This window comes from Blennius ocellaris, assembly GCF_963422515.1.
Source record: "Blennius ocellaris genome assembly, chromosome: 3".
Classification (NCBI taxonomy): domain Eukaryota; kingdom Metazoa; phylum Chordata; class Actinopteri; order Blenniiformes; family Blenniidae; genus Blennius; species Blennius ocellaris.
Genome location: NC_137652.1, coordinates 10,149,586 through 10,164,852, shown reverse-complemented (window position 1 = coordinate 10,164,852; position 15,267 = coordinate 10,149,586). Strand labels below are relative to the sequence as shown.

General features: G+C 38.8%; 2 protein-coding genes across 3 annotated transcripts; one reads left to right on the top strand and one right to left on the bottom strand.

The window, feature by feature from the left end:
• Positions 1 to 871: 871 nt before the first annotated feature.
• Positions 872 to 5,677, bottom strand: LOC308149358 (neuromedin-K receptor-like; the record flags this gene model as incomplete). The annotated part of the gene is made up of 5 exons (XM_080521065.1): positions 872 to 1,427; positions 1,521 to 1,717; positions 3,785 to 3,935; positions 4,101 to 4,289; positions 5,310 to 5,677. 5 exons carry the CDS (start codon positions 5,675 to 5,677, stop codon positions 1,208 to 1,210), a joined length of 1,125 nt encoding a protein of 374 aa, XP_080377191.1. The 3' UTR covers positions 872 to 1,207.
• A 3,645-nt stretch (positions 5,678 to 9,322) lies between these two features.
• acy3.2 (aspartoacylase (aminocyclase) 3, tandem duplicate 2) lies at positions 9,323 to 14,244 on the top strand. 2 transcript variants are annotated; one of them, XM_080517219.1, is made up of 9 exons: positions 9,323 to 9,459; positions 9,556 to 9,606; positions 11,023 to 11,173; positions 11,978 to 12,204; positions 12,314 to 12,506; positions 12,758 to 12,851; positions 12,936 to 13,043; positions 13,326 to 13,438; positions 13,548 to 14,244. In XM_080517219.1, exons 3-9 carry the CDS (start codon positions 11,159 to 11,161, stop codon positions 13,740 to 13,742), a joined length of 945 nt encoding a protein of 314 aa, XP_080373345.1. In that variant the 5' UTR covers positions 9,323 to 9,459; positions 9,556 to 9,606; positions 11,023 to 11,158; the 3' UTR covers positions 13,743 to 14,244. The 2 variants fall into 2 exon arrangements, with proteins under 2 accessions (XP_080373345.1, XP_080373346.1); XM_080517220.1 differs by lacking the exon at positions 11,023 to 11,173.
• Positions 14,245 to 15,267: the final 1,023 nt, after the last annotated feature.

The following is a 15,267-nucleotide window of genomic DNA, read 5'->3' as shown; positions in this document are numbered from 1 at the left end:
AGAAAACATTCAACAAACCGTGAAGTCAGAGTCATAAGGTAATACTTTTGGGTGTCAAGCTTGTCTTGAGCAACAGTAGCGTGGGAGTTATAATCAGATGGGCTGAGCAACTGTCTGACTGTCGTGACAACAGCATCTGAAAAAAACATCTATACACATAAGCACTCCACATAATAGCAGACCAACAACAGAGTAAAAAAAAAAAAAAATCCCATCATAAAACATGAAAAGCAGCTTAAAATATGTTTGGTTTGAAGCACCGATGAAGGACTTTCATTCCTACAGCAGAACAAAATAGTTCATTAAAGAAGCATATGGCAGCTGAGTGCTTTTGACCTGCAAAATATGGAAATAAGAATAACCTATACAATTCCTTAGAAATCAGGTCAAATTAATCGAAGACAAAGAACTATATAGACATATAAAAGCTCCCTTTTTGCAAACGTGATACTGTGTGTTTGCAACCAATTTGCTTTAATACGCCAAAAAACATAAGAAAAACCATTGGCCAGTTCTCTTACTGATCCGTAAACAATAACAAGCCCATTCAATACACAACAAAAAGGTATTTCGGCTTTGTTGGAAATTTATTCCAGCTAGTAAATAGCAGCAGCTCATAACAAAACAAGTGAATTCAACTCTGAATTAAATGCTATAACATTTTCATGAGATAGCTTCAAAAAGCATTCACAATACTGTTGCCACATTCTGTACACTACATGGTACTAGTGTCCTTGTAAATTTCAGTATTAAAGAAACAAGAACACTACAGAAGTGTTGTCACGAGAATCAATAGGAGCCATTGTGGATGAACAAGTTCAATCATTATCAACTATCACAAGATTATCTCCAGAATAAGCAAAAAAAAAAAAAAAAAAGGTTGTGAATATACTGAAGCAGGTTCGGATCTTATCCCCACATTCTGCTGAATCTGTTGGTGAGTTGATCACCTCTGCTGCCGCGTCGTGACAAGCACCTTGCAGTTGTTATTCAAGAGGAGCAAACAGGTTTCTTTCTCTACATCTTCACTTTTAATTTGTGGACTCTGTGGGGAGTTCTGAAAACACTCCCATAGTGTAAAGATCAACACTATGATCCCATGCATGGGATCTGTCGAAAAAAGAAAAAGCCTCTTTGAGCACGCCAGGTCAAAATAAAAAATAAAAACCAAACATACAAGATGGCTTTCAGATGGAGTAAATGACAACTAGACAGCACCTTTATTCGCCTGCTCTGAGTTGAGCTTCGCTCTGTTTCCTCGAACACTCTTGTCTTTGCTCAGGATGCTGGTGTCGACTCGAGAGAGGGTGCACATGCTGCTCTGGTGACCGGGTCTCAGTCTGGTGTTTTGGAGCTCCAGCTCGTCGTAGGTGGACACTCGGACAAACGGGCACCAGCGGAAAACCATTTTGAATCCCGCCCGGAACCTGCAGCCAAATCATCCCCCAACGTGAGTCAATACTTGGCAGGACTGAGACGCATCGGTCATGAGGGGATGGCGTCGACTGGTTTGCACTCACCTGCTGTTGAGGCAGCAGTAGATGATGGGGTTGTACATGGTGGAGCTCATCGCCAGCCACAGCACTGACAGGTAGACCTGCTGGATGTACTTCCACTTGCTCAGACGCTTGTTGAGGCCCGTTAAAATGAAGTAGACGTGGTACGGCAGCCAGCAGAGGGCAAAGGTCACCACCACTATGATCATCATCTTCACCACCTGCAGGATAAATGGGTGACGTAGCAGAGCAATCAGCAGGAGAGTCTCTAGATTTCAAAGAAATGTTGATGCTAAAACCCTTTGACGTTTGCGGGAGTGTTTTATTGTAGGGGAGTAAGTAGCTCATTTCCCCAGCAGATGGGTAACTCCATCTCAAACGGGAAGTGACCAGGGAGTAATCAGATACTAGAAACACTTTGAACTGACATGAAGTCATTTAAACGGTGGAGCGCCTCACTGCATAAAATGACAGGCCTGAAACCATGCTGAGATAACTGGTTTCATTGCCTTTTAAATAAAATGGCATTCCTTGAGCATGGATAAGGGTGAGGACGTGATTATTACAGATTTTTGTTTTTGATCTTTGTTTCACTGTCTTATCTCGGTGTTGGAAGCATTGAAAATATCCCCCCAGCATTTTCTTCCATTGATCAAACATCAAATTGCAAAATAGCACAGAGCTCTAAAACTCATTCCCCCATGTGATGTTAGACGCTACTGTCCCCCCACATGATGTTGTGAGTTTGCCAACCATAGAGTTTGTCATATTTCATTCAAATCATGAACTCCATTCTCTGACCCCAGAGCGGCTGCCTTGTGAAGAGAGGGAAAGGTAATTGATGACGCACCGAAGCCAGCAGGCTGCAGGTGAGCGGGAGTGGGTAACTCATCAAGTGTGTGGAACACGGTACAAAGACACAGCGGGTGAAAAGGAGTGAGAGGCAGACGCTCACCTTCAACACAGAGATTCAACCCGTTCTCTGGCTTTTAAAGACTTTTTTTTTTTTTTTTTTTTTAGACCTCACTGATTCAACCTACAGTGGATATCTGACCCTGAAGAAAAGATGGCAAAAAGCAAATTTACTCTTTTCACCTTTTGTTGTCTTGCATGTTTCATTGGCTTTGTGGCACCATATCATAATTCAACTGTTGTTGATTTTTAAATTATGCTTTGTTTAAAACAAAAACAAACAAAAAAAAAATCGGTTGCTTACTCAACTGTTCACTGGTTCAACTTTTCATCAAAATCAAAGTGGTGAGATTAATCATGTCAAAGACAGAGGAACAGGTTGATCCGCAGTTCGATAAAACATGATAAACAAGTTTTTTTGGTAATTCCATTTGAAACTGCCTTTATGAATGAATATTTTCAGAGTCTCACCCCCGGGCTTGCTTTGAATAATCCGACATGTTGAACTGCTGCATTTGTGCTGTTTATCAATGAATTCTGTTCTCTGGCATTAATCCCAGAGCTGTCTTGATAGATGCTGGTCATGACAGCTGTGATGACCTTAATCCTGGCTTAGCCCGACCCTGAGAGTCGCTGCTGTAAAGTACACCATGCAGTGTCACTGATGATGTCGGAGTACAGTAAATCAAGTGCCTTTGGAATCCTTTTGCACTTCAACAGGCTGTGTTTCATATGCATGACAAATATTCAACTGTGCTTGAAATTGTATTTTTGTTCTTGATAGGATTTTCATTAAGTGATATTGTCCTGTACAGTCTGGGGTTTTCTTATCTAAAGTGTTTTGTGACTTTAAACAACTTGTAACATCTGCTTTTGTTCATGTCCAGTGAGTTTCTTTATACACATATGGACCCTGTTAATGGATTATTAAAGACCTGGTGGGAGCTTCGCCCTCAGATTCTGTTTTTACTTGGTGATGATTTAACTTTTATTTTGTATTCTGTGTTTATTTTTGTAAACAAATGAAACAAAAATAGCTGGCTTATTCTTGACTTACTGTACTTATTATTTCCTATGAAAGTTTCATAATCTTTTTTTTTCATTTGAATAAAGGCTTCCAGTGAGCTAAAGCTTCCAAGTAAACTAAATCCTTCATCACTTCAACAATAAAACGGTCAAAAATCAACTAAAAACCATTTTTGTGGACTTAAAAACATGTTAATACATCTGCCAATGATTCATGAATTAGGAAGTCTCATATCTTTCTTTTTTTAATTTCTTTCAAAATGATTAGATATTGATAATGTTTAAAAAAAAAACCAATATGTACAGTATATTCACATAAAACCACGTAAAGGCATAAAAATGGTGATTACCTTCCTTTTAGCGCGGAGCTGTCCGTGGTAACTGTCAGATGAGTCTCCAGGGATCTGACCTCCCCACAGCGTCACTCCGACAATGGTGTAAGTGATACCCATGACCACCAAAGGCAACACATACACCAGCACTGTCACTATGATATGATACCTGCATAATTAAAGAAGTCCATCATCTGTATGTTCTAAAGAGGCATCAGCAAGGAGACAAAGAGCCAGATTAAGTGATGGAGGAACAATAATAAAGAATGAATTGAATGTAGCCGTAATACGCGTTACATTAATGATGGGGAAGCATGATTCAGTGTGGACTCACATGAAGGGGTCGTCGGCCATGCGGGGCCAGGCGACGTAGCAGAGGGTTCTGCGGGGAAGAGTTCGAGTGGTGGAGAAGTAGCAAAGAGGGAAGGCCAGAACCACAGCCAGACTCCAGATGAGGACGATGACTCCCAGGGTGGCCTTTGCAGACAGACGGGGATTCAGAGGATGGATGATTGCCACGTATCTACAGGGAACAGGTGAGAGCACACGCTTGTACCATGAAGAGGCAAGTACACCAATTGTGAAGCAATGGCACCCTTTGCAAAATAGGTCACAATACTCATCCTTCATAGTCGTGAGATCAGTATCCATCTCAACTGTTCATTAAAATTGGTTTAACAAAATGTTATAAAATTATTCTTTTTTTCAAACGTCACTGCAGCCTGCTACCAAAACTAAACTTCTGATTTGATCCGCTCAGGACTGAACAGCAAATAAAAAATAAGACATTATGAAAATATACCATTTATAGGACTGTGCACAATCACAGCTTGAACAACACTGAGCTCCTCAGTACACAGTCCTCACACACATCTTAAACCAGTATTAATTTTTGGTTTAATGCCAGACTCCTCTGTTAAAAACGTTTGGGCTCCAAATGCAGAACAAACAAAAAAAAAGAGCTCTTTTTGTACTAGTTGCTATTCGATGCTATTCAAATGAAATATCTGGCTAAAAGTCTTTATATATAGTTTGCAACTGTCCCACCTGTTCTAATTAACTGTCCTCTTCTATTCTACTTGCAATAAATTCAGCACAAAAATCGAGCTTCAAAAAAACAGTTCATACTTTTACCTTCCACTTATTTATTTTTCATGATGATTTAACATGAAAGAATAAAAGTTTTAAAAAAAACACCCCGCTGTGAAAAGATATCCCCTGACCGGGAGGCATAATAATAATAATAATAATAATAATAATAATAATAATAATAATAATAATAATAATAATAATAATAATAATAATAATAATAATAATAATAATAATAATAATAATAATAATAATAATTTCGCTTAGTGCAATACCTCAAGTGTAACAATGACAACTGTTGCAGACTATACATAAAGGCTTATATGACAAATGGTACCAAATTAGAATAATAAAATAGGTAAAATAAAAAATTTATCGAGCTCGTTAACCAACACGTAAGATGTAAAACAAAAAATGATGTGAATGTTTAATAAGAGGACCGTCTGCTGCCCACCTGTCGAGGGCTATCGCGGTCATCGAGTAGATGCTGGAAAACACGGCGGTGACCGGGAAGAAGTTGTGAAACCTGCAGTACGCGTCTCCAAAGTACCACTCTCCGTGCGCCGCGTAGATGAAGTTGATGAGCGTGTTGAACGCGGCCATGGAGACATCGGAGAAAGCCAAGTTGAGCAGGAAATAGTTGGTGACAGTCCTCATCCGCTTGTGCGCCAGGATAATCCAAATGACGATCAAGTTGCCGAACACGGCCACCGCCAGCACCGTGCTGTACACGCCCGACCACAGCGCGATGCGCCACGCCGGCTGCACGAACTGGTTGCTCTGGCTCCTGGTGGAGTTGGATCCGTCCCGTTCAGAGGCCATTCCTCAGGTGTCCTCGGTGGGATCTGGCCCCGCCGCTGCTGCAGGACACATATACATACATCGGGTCCGTGCGTCTCTCTGACGCGCAACGCACAGCAACAAGTGTCAACATGTGACTGCAGGGGCAGAGAGAGTGGTCCTGATGCAGCCGTCAGGCAGGGAGGATGGAGGATGACACAAAGTCACTTTAACAGGATTTACATTTCTCGAGATTAATCTGGTACACTCAGGGTACATGTCGTTTTCACCCACAAACTTAAAATTGCATGACATGAGCTCCATATGGCAGAATAGACAAGAGATTTCCGCGATAAATTCCTTAAATAAGTAAAATGTAATCAGCTGTGGCATTCCAATACGTGGAGCTAAACTCCAGACGTGTTCAAAGTCCAAACCCTGTATTGAGGGGATAGAACTGTTGTTTTCTGTGTTGGGGCCGTCAGAGGCTTTAGATCAGTCTGAGTGTGATACTGTTAATCCTAATAGCCGCTCCATCAAAGCCAAAGCTCACAGTTTTAGGATTTCATGCAGGTTTTTTTTTTTTTTTTGAATTATGTAAGAACAAGGTCAGAGCAAGCGCAACTGTGAACAACCGGGAAGTTTTAGATGATCATATTAATTGTCTTTTCTTTGTTAAAAAGTCTAAAGATAACAGCTCAACTCCTTCACACATCACGTTTAGACAAAGAAAGAAAGAAAGAAAGAAAGAAAGAAAGAAAGAAAGAAAGAAAGAAAGAAAGAAAGAAAGAAAGAAAGAAAGGCACATAAACACATACATAATTTGATTTATTGATATATATGGCAACATATAATACACAGGGTAGCTATTGTATAGAAATGCATGCATGCTCGCGCGCACACACACGCACACACACACACACACACACACACACACACACACACACACACACACACACACACACACACACACACACACAAAACGTTGACATGATGTAAAAGGTAATACTCTCACTATCAAACAACATGATTTTGTTTAGTGTTTAAAAGAATGATAATAAAGCAGTTACAAAAGTCTAGAGTTTATCCTCATTGCACAAGCATTATCTGTCCTCTGAGTTGCACTTTAAATCAACATTAACATGTAGATTTCAGCAATTGTTGTATTTGTAGTTTCAATTGATTATTAATCATCATTATTTTATTGATATATTGATTTTATTAATATCTATTTTACTACTATGTAATAGTAATTAATATTAATTATTGTGTTCTTCTTCTTCTTCTTCTTCTTCTTCTTCTTCTTCTTCTTCTTCTTCTTCTTCTTCATCATCATCATCATCATCATCATCATTATTCTTATTCTTATTCTTATTCTTATTCTTATTCTTATTCTTATTCTTATTCTTATTCTTATTCTTATTCTTATTCTTATTCTTATTCTTATTCTTATTCTTATTGACTTTATTTTGTTTGCATGAACACTAATACACTGTGGACAAAGCAAAAACACCACAAGAAGATCAAAAACTACGTTTGCACTCAGCATGACCTCATTACCCACAGGCCATTTCTTTTGGGCCACTCCCATCCTCAAATGTCACAGCGCTCACCTCTTCTGAACACACCCTCGTCCTCCATACTAAAAAGGTCACCATTTACTGAGCAATGACTAGAAGTACCGTGAGCTGCAACAGAAATTATTTCCCACTATTCTATATGAATAATTTACCCATCATTTCATCGCTGCTGGATAACAGTCAGGAAATGTGTGTATGATGTTTGCTTTGCTTTGTGTACACAAATACAACTAGGTGAAAAGAAAAGTTCAACATAGCAACATAGTTAAATCGATACAGTTCTGTGGAGGAAAATACACTTGTAATTATGTTTTGCATCCACTGAAATCCTCATCATATTGGTACAAAAGGGATAATTAGTCCTCCATAGATGTTGTTACTTGTCGTCAGTGGCATACTATCCACCTGTAAGCCTTATTAACACACAATTTCCATTTTCCCTAAACATTTCAGTCAAAGCTTTTGAATTAGTTTATCTTTGTCAGCATTCCAGCAACTGTGCAGGCATTTCACCCAATAAGGCTACTTAAACAATAACAAACACCTTAATTTTTTGCCTTCATGATCAAATGAGTTCAACCTGGGGAGACAAAAAAGCTGGATTTAACAGAATCAGCAACTTCAATCAACAATCAATCAATTAACTGATTAGTGACAATTTATGTGGTTTTAAATGATACATCTAATAATGTCCAGGGAGTTAAACATGGGTTTGATGATCATCTATTTGCGAAGCAAAGTTAATGTACTTTTTAAGTTGCAACAATATTTTTACTTCATGAATTTATGAGGGTAGAAAATGTTGATTATAGTTTCTGTGCACTGAATGAAAAAAAGGACAGTCTGAAAAGCAAATGAAGAAGAAGGGAAAGACTGAATGAACAAGTAAGCAGAAGCAGCTTATAGTCAAGTGACAGGATTACACTTCTAAATGGAGCTCAGGACAGAAAGAGAGAGAGAGAGGGGGGGGGGAGAGAGACGGTATGAAGCAAAGCGTGTGAAAGTTTAAGGTACTTTCCTTTTCATATTTTCTGGATTATCACTGTGCAGCCTGGTGTTGTTTATATTAATGTCTAATGTCATGAGATCTTCAAAGATGGTGAGTAATCTTGCATTATTAAAGTTTTGGCATCTGATGAAAAGCCATATGCAGCAGACATCTCGCATCCTGACATTTCTGAAGTGGCTCCAATCATGAAAGGTATTTTATATTTGGTGAGTTTCTCTCAATTTACAGTCTGAGTTTCTTATGCTTATGTGCTATTTAGACTATGAAGATAACTTGACTCCTGGGCACTATGAATAAATAAATAAGTGAACTCTAGTTTCATTTCAATGGGGACAAAACAAATATGTTTGAAAACAACAGCACCAAAACTTGCAGAAAACAAAAGTAGCAGCGAAACCTAAATCACAAGGATGGATGTGAAATAAACAAAATGACCATCTTAAGTAATTTAGATTGCAGTCAAGCTCTTCTCTGTGTATATGTTTATTCATTGTTCAAATTAATATGTATGTTTTTAATTAAATCTTTGTTTTTTGATTGTTTTTCTATTAATGGTGATATAACGCTGTAAGAAATACCCATTATTACCCTTATTACTAATATTCTATTCTATTCTATTCTATTCTATTCTATTCTATTCTATTCTATTCTGTTCTATTCTGTTCTATTCTGTTCTGTTCTGTTCTGTTCTAAATAAATAATAATTTCTGCCTGAAAATGTTAAAAACTCGCACAACCGAGTTGTTTGAGATCATAAACTTTGAATAGCTATGGTGAGTTTCACTCATTAGGATGGAGTCATTGGTGGGTTTCTCTCATGTATCTGAAATATACAGTATGTACATCTTAAATTATTACCAGGTATCGTTCAAATACATTTGTGCGATATGTTCTCACAGGTTCTCACTTCACTGCTTTGCTACAAACAAACTTGCCATTTACTGTTGCTATGATGTCTGTTGCAGTCTCCCAAAGTTGCACCACAGGTCACAAGACTCCGGGAACAGCTCCTGCTGGTTTGGTAGAACACAACAGAGAGGGAGTTCCTGTTACATCATAAAATGTGTAACTCCCTGAAATTTGAGCTGATGTAAGAGAAGGAGAAGGGCAGCAGCAAGAAAGAGTAAACAAATATGCGGAAGAGTGCATTCAACTGCAAAAAAGAGAAGAAAACTTCAGTATCCACAAGTGGATAAGTATTACAGCGTACCTGCTGTACAATCATTCATGCCTGTGTAAGTTGGAGGTTAATGTGTGTAAGCGCTCTCAGCGCTCTCCTTTCCGATTGTGTAATTGCTGCACCACCGGTCTGACACCATGTGTTCTTTAAGTTCCAAGGTCGCCGAAGTTCAGCGAATACTAAACGGGGATTTGACGGAAAGGTAAGACATGGCTTGTTTTGTTTGAGCAGCACATATTTTGTTGTGAAACGAGTTGTCTCTACGGTTGGTTTGTTTTGTTGCCTTCGTGAAAGCAACACTGAACTGTAGTAAAAGTGTTTATTAGGTTGTTGGAAAGAAGAAGTGTCATTGAGAGAATACTGAGGTTCAGATTAATGTGTCCTCGAAACTGAACCGCAAACTCCTGTCCAGTTTTCTTTTTTTCTGCTGATCGCACCAGTTCTCTGTGCCTGCTGGTTACTTTACAGCTGTTCGTTTACATTGCTGTTATATAACCATTGCTGACACACACCTGCTTTTAGTTTGAGGCTTATGTAAGCAGTAATATGTTGCTTTGCACACAGCAGTGAATATGAATATACACATGGGTGCGTTCAACAGTGTGAGAACAATGGAGACGTACAGTCCATGTTTTATATCACAACATTACTATTTCGCTGAATCAGTCACCACTCCACTAATATAGTTCACTCTGTTGAGACATAAAAGCCTCAGTGGAAGTTTTAATGAGAGTTTTGAATGAGGACAATGACTGACTTTCCTCCATTGAGGTCATATATCAGAAAGTGTCACTGCTTTGACACCCTCGGAAATCATTTGTTCACCTGCTGATAACAGGAGATGTTGTAATTTGTTCAAGAGATTGTTTCTGGAAAAGAAGCTACAATAAAACAAAAAGTGTTTTAACACAGTCATGATTTCTTTTCTCTCTGTCTAATATTTATTACATAATCGTTAGAACTCTACACTGAAATAATATTGAGAAGGGGAAAAAAAGTCTTGGAAAACTAGGTCAAAGTTCAAAAGCTGCCAAAACACAATTTAGACACCATCGTTAACCATTTAAAGTACAAAGTATTCTTTTGTGAACTACAAGCAGGGTTTTCAGCTGCACCTTCTTCTTCTCAAATTGCCGAAAAAGTTGGTTGAATATATTTATTAAAATACACATTTCATCCTGTTTCTCCAAAACTAACACTGGACCAATGACAATCACAAAGTACATGCACTTATTGCCCATATAAAAGCACTAAAACAGGTGCTGTTGTGGAGTTTGTAAAACTTTAACTGCCCTGCTTTCCTCTTCTATTCAAAACAAATAGAATTTTCCCCATTCAATTCAACAAAGTACCTCTTCTCAGAGTATAACTATTAGCTCCTCTGCAAAAATTGAAATAGTGAATAGTATTTCCATATGTATATATTTAAAGGCAAAATCACACACACACACACACACACACACACACACACACACACACACACACACACACACACACACACACACACACACACACACACACACACACACACACACACACACAAACATACATATGCATACATTTTTCCAGTTTCTCCTAAACAAGTTACACACCGTCTATATCCTTTGATCTTGTTCAGGATCATGGAGCTGATCCCAGCTGATTGGTCCTCCACTGAGCCAACACAATGTGACATTCACAACTACAGGCTCTTTACAATCATTAACTAACCTCACCTGCCTGTTAGTGGACTGTGGGGGAAAGCCAGAGAAACCATGCAAGCAGAAAGGGTAAATACAAACTCCAAGTTTTAACCACCACACCCCCGTCCAGCCCTCTCCCAGAACTGCTGCAACGACCAAAGACGTTAAAAATCATTGTTTAACTTGTGTGGATAAAGACAAACCATCTCACATTGCGATGCGAACACTGACTTGTGATTGTGTGTGATTGTGCACTCATTAACGACATGCATGGAAATCAAACATCAAAGGTCAGCAAAGTAGCATATCAGTTATCTGTGTCCTTCCTTGAGTGGCACAACTTAAAACAAGATGTTTCCCAATGGCCACATTCATTATCATATCATAACAACAGCAACAGAGAAGCTGTGACACCAGTAGTTGAAATCTTATGTTACACTCATGTCTGCAATGTTTTACCTCGATCAACACAGAAATAACTGGGCTGAAAACCTCTGCTATTTGAGTGTTTCAACATATATGTGTCGATACACACGATGAAGAAATGTAGAATCGACAGCATTTTGCTATATGACAAATATTCTACATTTTGAAAGTTGTATTTGTATTTATAAACTTTTGCAAAATGCATTTTCCTTTGTTATTTCTCTGAGATGTTCATTGCTGTGCAGGGGATAGTACGAGGCATTAACCATAGCTGAAACATCACAGTCTCTCAAATTAGTCACTTATTAAGTCAAATGACAAACTTGTTGCATTCCGGCAACCTTTAAACTCTTGTCACACCCATTTCTGACCAGACGCTGGACATCAAGCCCCCGAACAAACGTCACAAGAAAGTATTGTTGTCTCGACCCGTTTTTCTTATATATTTTATTTATCTTCCAACAGATGGAGCACGTCTCTTTTCCTCCACTCTCCAGGGTTGCCATTTGTGGCGGCACACATGGCAATGAGCTCTCAGGGGTGTACATAGTGAGAGAAATGCAGAAACAGCAACAGGACAAAGTTGGATCAGTTTCTGTCATCGCTGTCCTGTCAAATCCACGAGCCATAGATGTCTGCAGAAGATACACGGAAACTGACCTCAACCGCTGTTTTAAAAGTGCCCTGCTGAGGTAAGTACGTCCAAGTAAGACTGTGTATCTGCATGCAATAGTGACGGCGTGACTGCAAAGCTGCCATGCTCGTGTGAGAAAAATCTTCACTGCACTTTTGGGCCTCCAGCTCCCCCATAACCGACTCAGCACCGTATGAACTGAGGCGAGCCCAGGAGCTCAACGCTCAACTCGGGCCCAAAGGAAGCGAGAACGCCGTGGATCTGCTGGTGGATCTTCACAACACCACCTCCAACATGGGCGTCACCATCATTATGGACTCAAAAAACCATCTTACTGCACATATTTTCAAATACATCCAAGTAAGACAGGTTCTATTTGATTTCATTCTGTGAGATCAGAAGGTTATAACACCGAAAACCTGAAGGTGTCGTTGACCATAAAGCTTGAACTAAACTTCCCCCAAAAAATGTTCCTGGTACATTTGCTTACAGCATATGTGTAATTGTATCGTCCACTCAATAAAACTTGAACATTTCTAATTAAAACCAAGAGGGTGCAATGTAAAGCTGTAATGCTCCCTGTATAAAAATAAAACCTCTTTGATTTTTAGACGAACATGGCTCCAGTGCCCGTTTCAGGAATTGTGATGGACCAACCGCCCTCAGAGAGTTACTCCTTAGACTCAGTGAGCAAATGGGGATTCTGTAAGTGTAACAATTTTTATGTATGTTTTGGTTTTTTTAAACCAAAGAATCACTAAGATGACAGAATATTGTCTCTCTACGCAGCAATTGAGGTTGGTCCTCAACCCCACGGTGTACTCAGAGCGGATATCTTTAACATGATGAAAAAGGCCCTGGACCTCACCCTGGAATGGATCCAGAAATTTCACTCTGGTGAGAAACTGTCCCAGGAGTTTCCTCATATTAATAATTGTCATTAATCAAAATGGGTTTTGTTTTGTTTTTTGTTTTTAAAGTTGACAGATGTTTCACTCTGACTGGTTTTGAAAAATTAACAGACTTCACTTTTTGAAGTTGCGAGACACATCACATGTGTCTAATAGTAATTAAAACCATCGTTATCAATTTCGTTTGACGCCATCAGTGAACAATAGACGAGTCCACTCACACTCCCTTCAGTGATCCAGCCCCTCTCACGCTGTCTTCTGCAAGCAGGATGTACATTTGAAGGAGGGGACATGGAGGCGTACGGCTGGGTGAAAAGTGTCGACTACCCAAGGGACCCATTGAATGGGGAACTGACTGCAGCCATCCACCCCAACCTGCAGGTACAGTAGGAAATGCCTGTCACCACCTTCAAACAATGCGCCATGAACATGCCTGTGTTCAGAAGCCCATAACAAACAGTAAATGCCACATTTGCATGCGTCTCTCCAGGATAATGACTTCAAGCTTCTTCAGCCCGGAGACCCATTATTCCTGTCCTTTTCCGGGGAGACGGTGAAACACGAGGGAGAAGCCCTCTACCCTTTCTTTGTGAACGAATGTGCCTACTATGAGAAGAAGATTGCTTTCCATTTAGCTCGGAAAATGACCCAGACCTTCCCATCTGTGAGTGTGAAGAGGAACTGAGCGTACGGAGAGGATATACTGTAAAGCCTTTGAATTATGATCACAGAAACATAAATAAGCATACACTACTCAATTTCCAATCATTAGAAAATAAGTAAAAGCACACACTCATCACAATACTGTTTGCTTATTTTGTTTGTTTTTTGTGAATTGTTTACTGAGACAAAGGTTTCCTGTGATGCAGTGCAGCAGTTTTCACTGTGAACACAGGTTGTTGTTTGTTCTTTCCTGATTGGATGACAATGCAGAGCACATTGAGTTAAAAAAAAACGCTTTTTTATATGTTATTTTTTTCACATTCCTTTTCCTGATCACCACACTTTAGCACGATTGAAGCGAATTAAAAACTAAATATTGATTGAGCGACATTGTTGGTACTCCAAAATGTAACTTATAGTTCTATCACAACTAAATAATAAATAAAGGATTTTAAATGTTATGCTTTTTCAATACAATGTCAGTGAAATGTTTTCTCAATGTAGTCAAGCAAATGTTTTACTAATGCATCTAAAAATAAATGAATGTATAAAAAAACAAAACACTTTTTTGTCAATTATGTCTTAAAGTGAAATATGTTTTTGATCGTATTAGATTAGGAACACTAAATTGTGATAATGTTTAAGTTATTTTACGTGTTCTGGATAAACACCATGAATCTCTCGGTTCGGTTGAACACACAACTTTAATCATGAGACAGAAAAGCAACCTGACTGTTTTCTACATCAGTGGTTTTCAATATTGTCTCTGGGGCTCCTTTGGTCGCCTTCAGCCAGAACGTCTGCACAATGAAGACAGAAAACAGGAGCAGCTAAAAGTGATTGAGGTCTTTAATTGGGAAATTAACTTAGGAATTAAAAACCTTGAATTACAAACTACTTTAAGTCCAGTGTGAATTGACCCACACACACTGCGAAACCCAACAAATCTGCATCTATATGGCTTCAACTGTCTGCGTCATATAGAGATTGGATGAAGGTTGTCAGTAGGTTATTAAGAATGATGGTTGATTTTATGTCCCACAACATCTGAAAGTGCAGTCAGCCGCAATAAGAAGCAGGAGGAGGTCAGCAAAATGAAGTTGAGAGGTTTTAAATATTCCAAAATAATGGTACATCGACATGGTGATGTAAAATTACAAAAGATCAGCTTTTTATTTCAACTTCAAAAAAGCTGTTTCGTTTTCTGCTTGAATTAGTTACAATGACCTGGAGATCTAATATCAGCTGGACAGTTATTTAAGTAAAACCATGGTACAACATAAAAATATAAAATAGCTCACTTGTCAGGGTTGGAGGTGTCCTGCCATCTGCTGCTTTTGGTTCAATTTGATCAAATCCAAAGACTCTACCAGGAGTTGTATTTTTTTTAGAACTCTATATATATTTATCTATATATTCTTTATTTGTTACAACCTCAGGCCACACTTGGTTGAGGTTGACACTTGTGTATATTTGATGACCTGTGGTTCCCGATTTGTTTTCTCCCAGTAACATATTTCAAATCAGTAACTAAAAGCAATGTGATG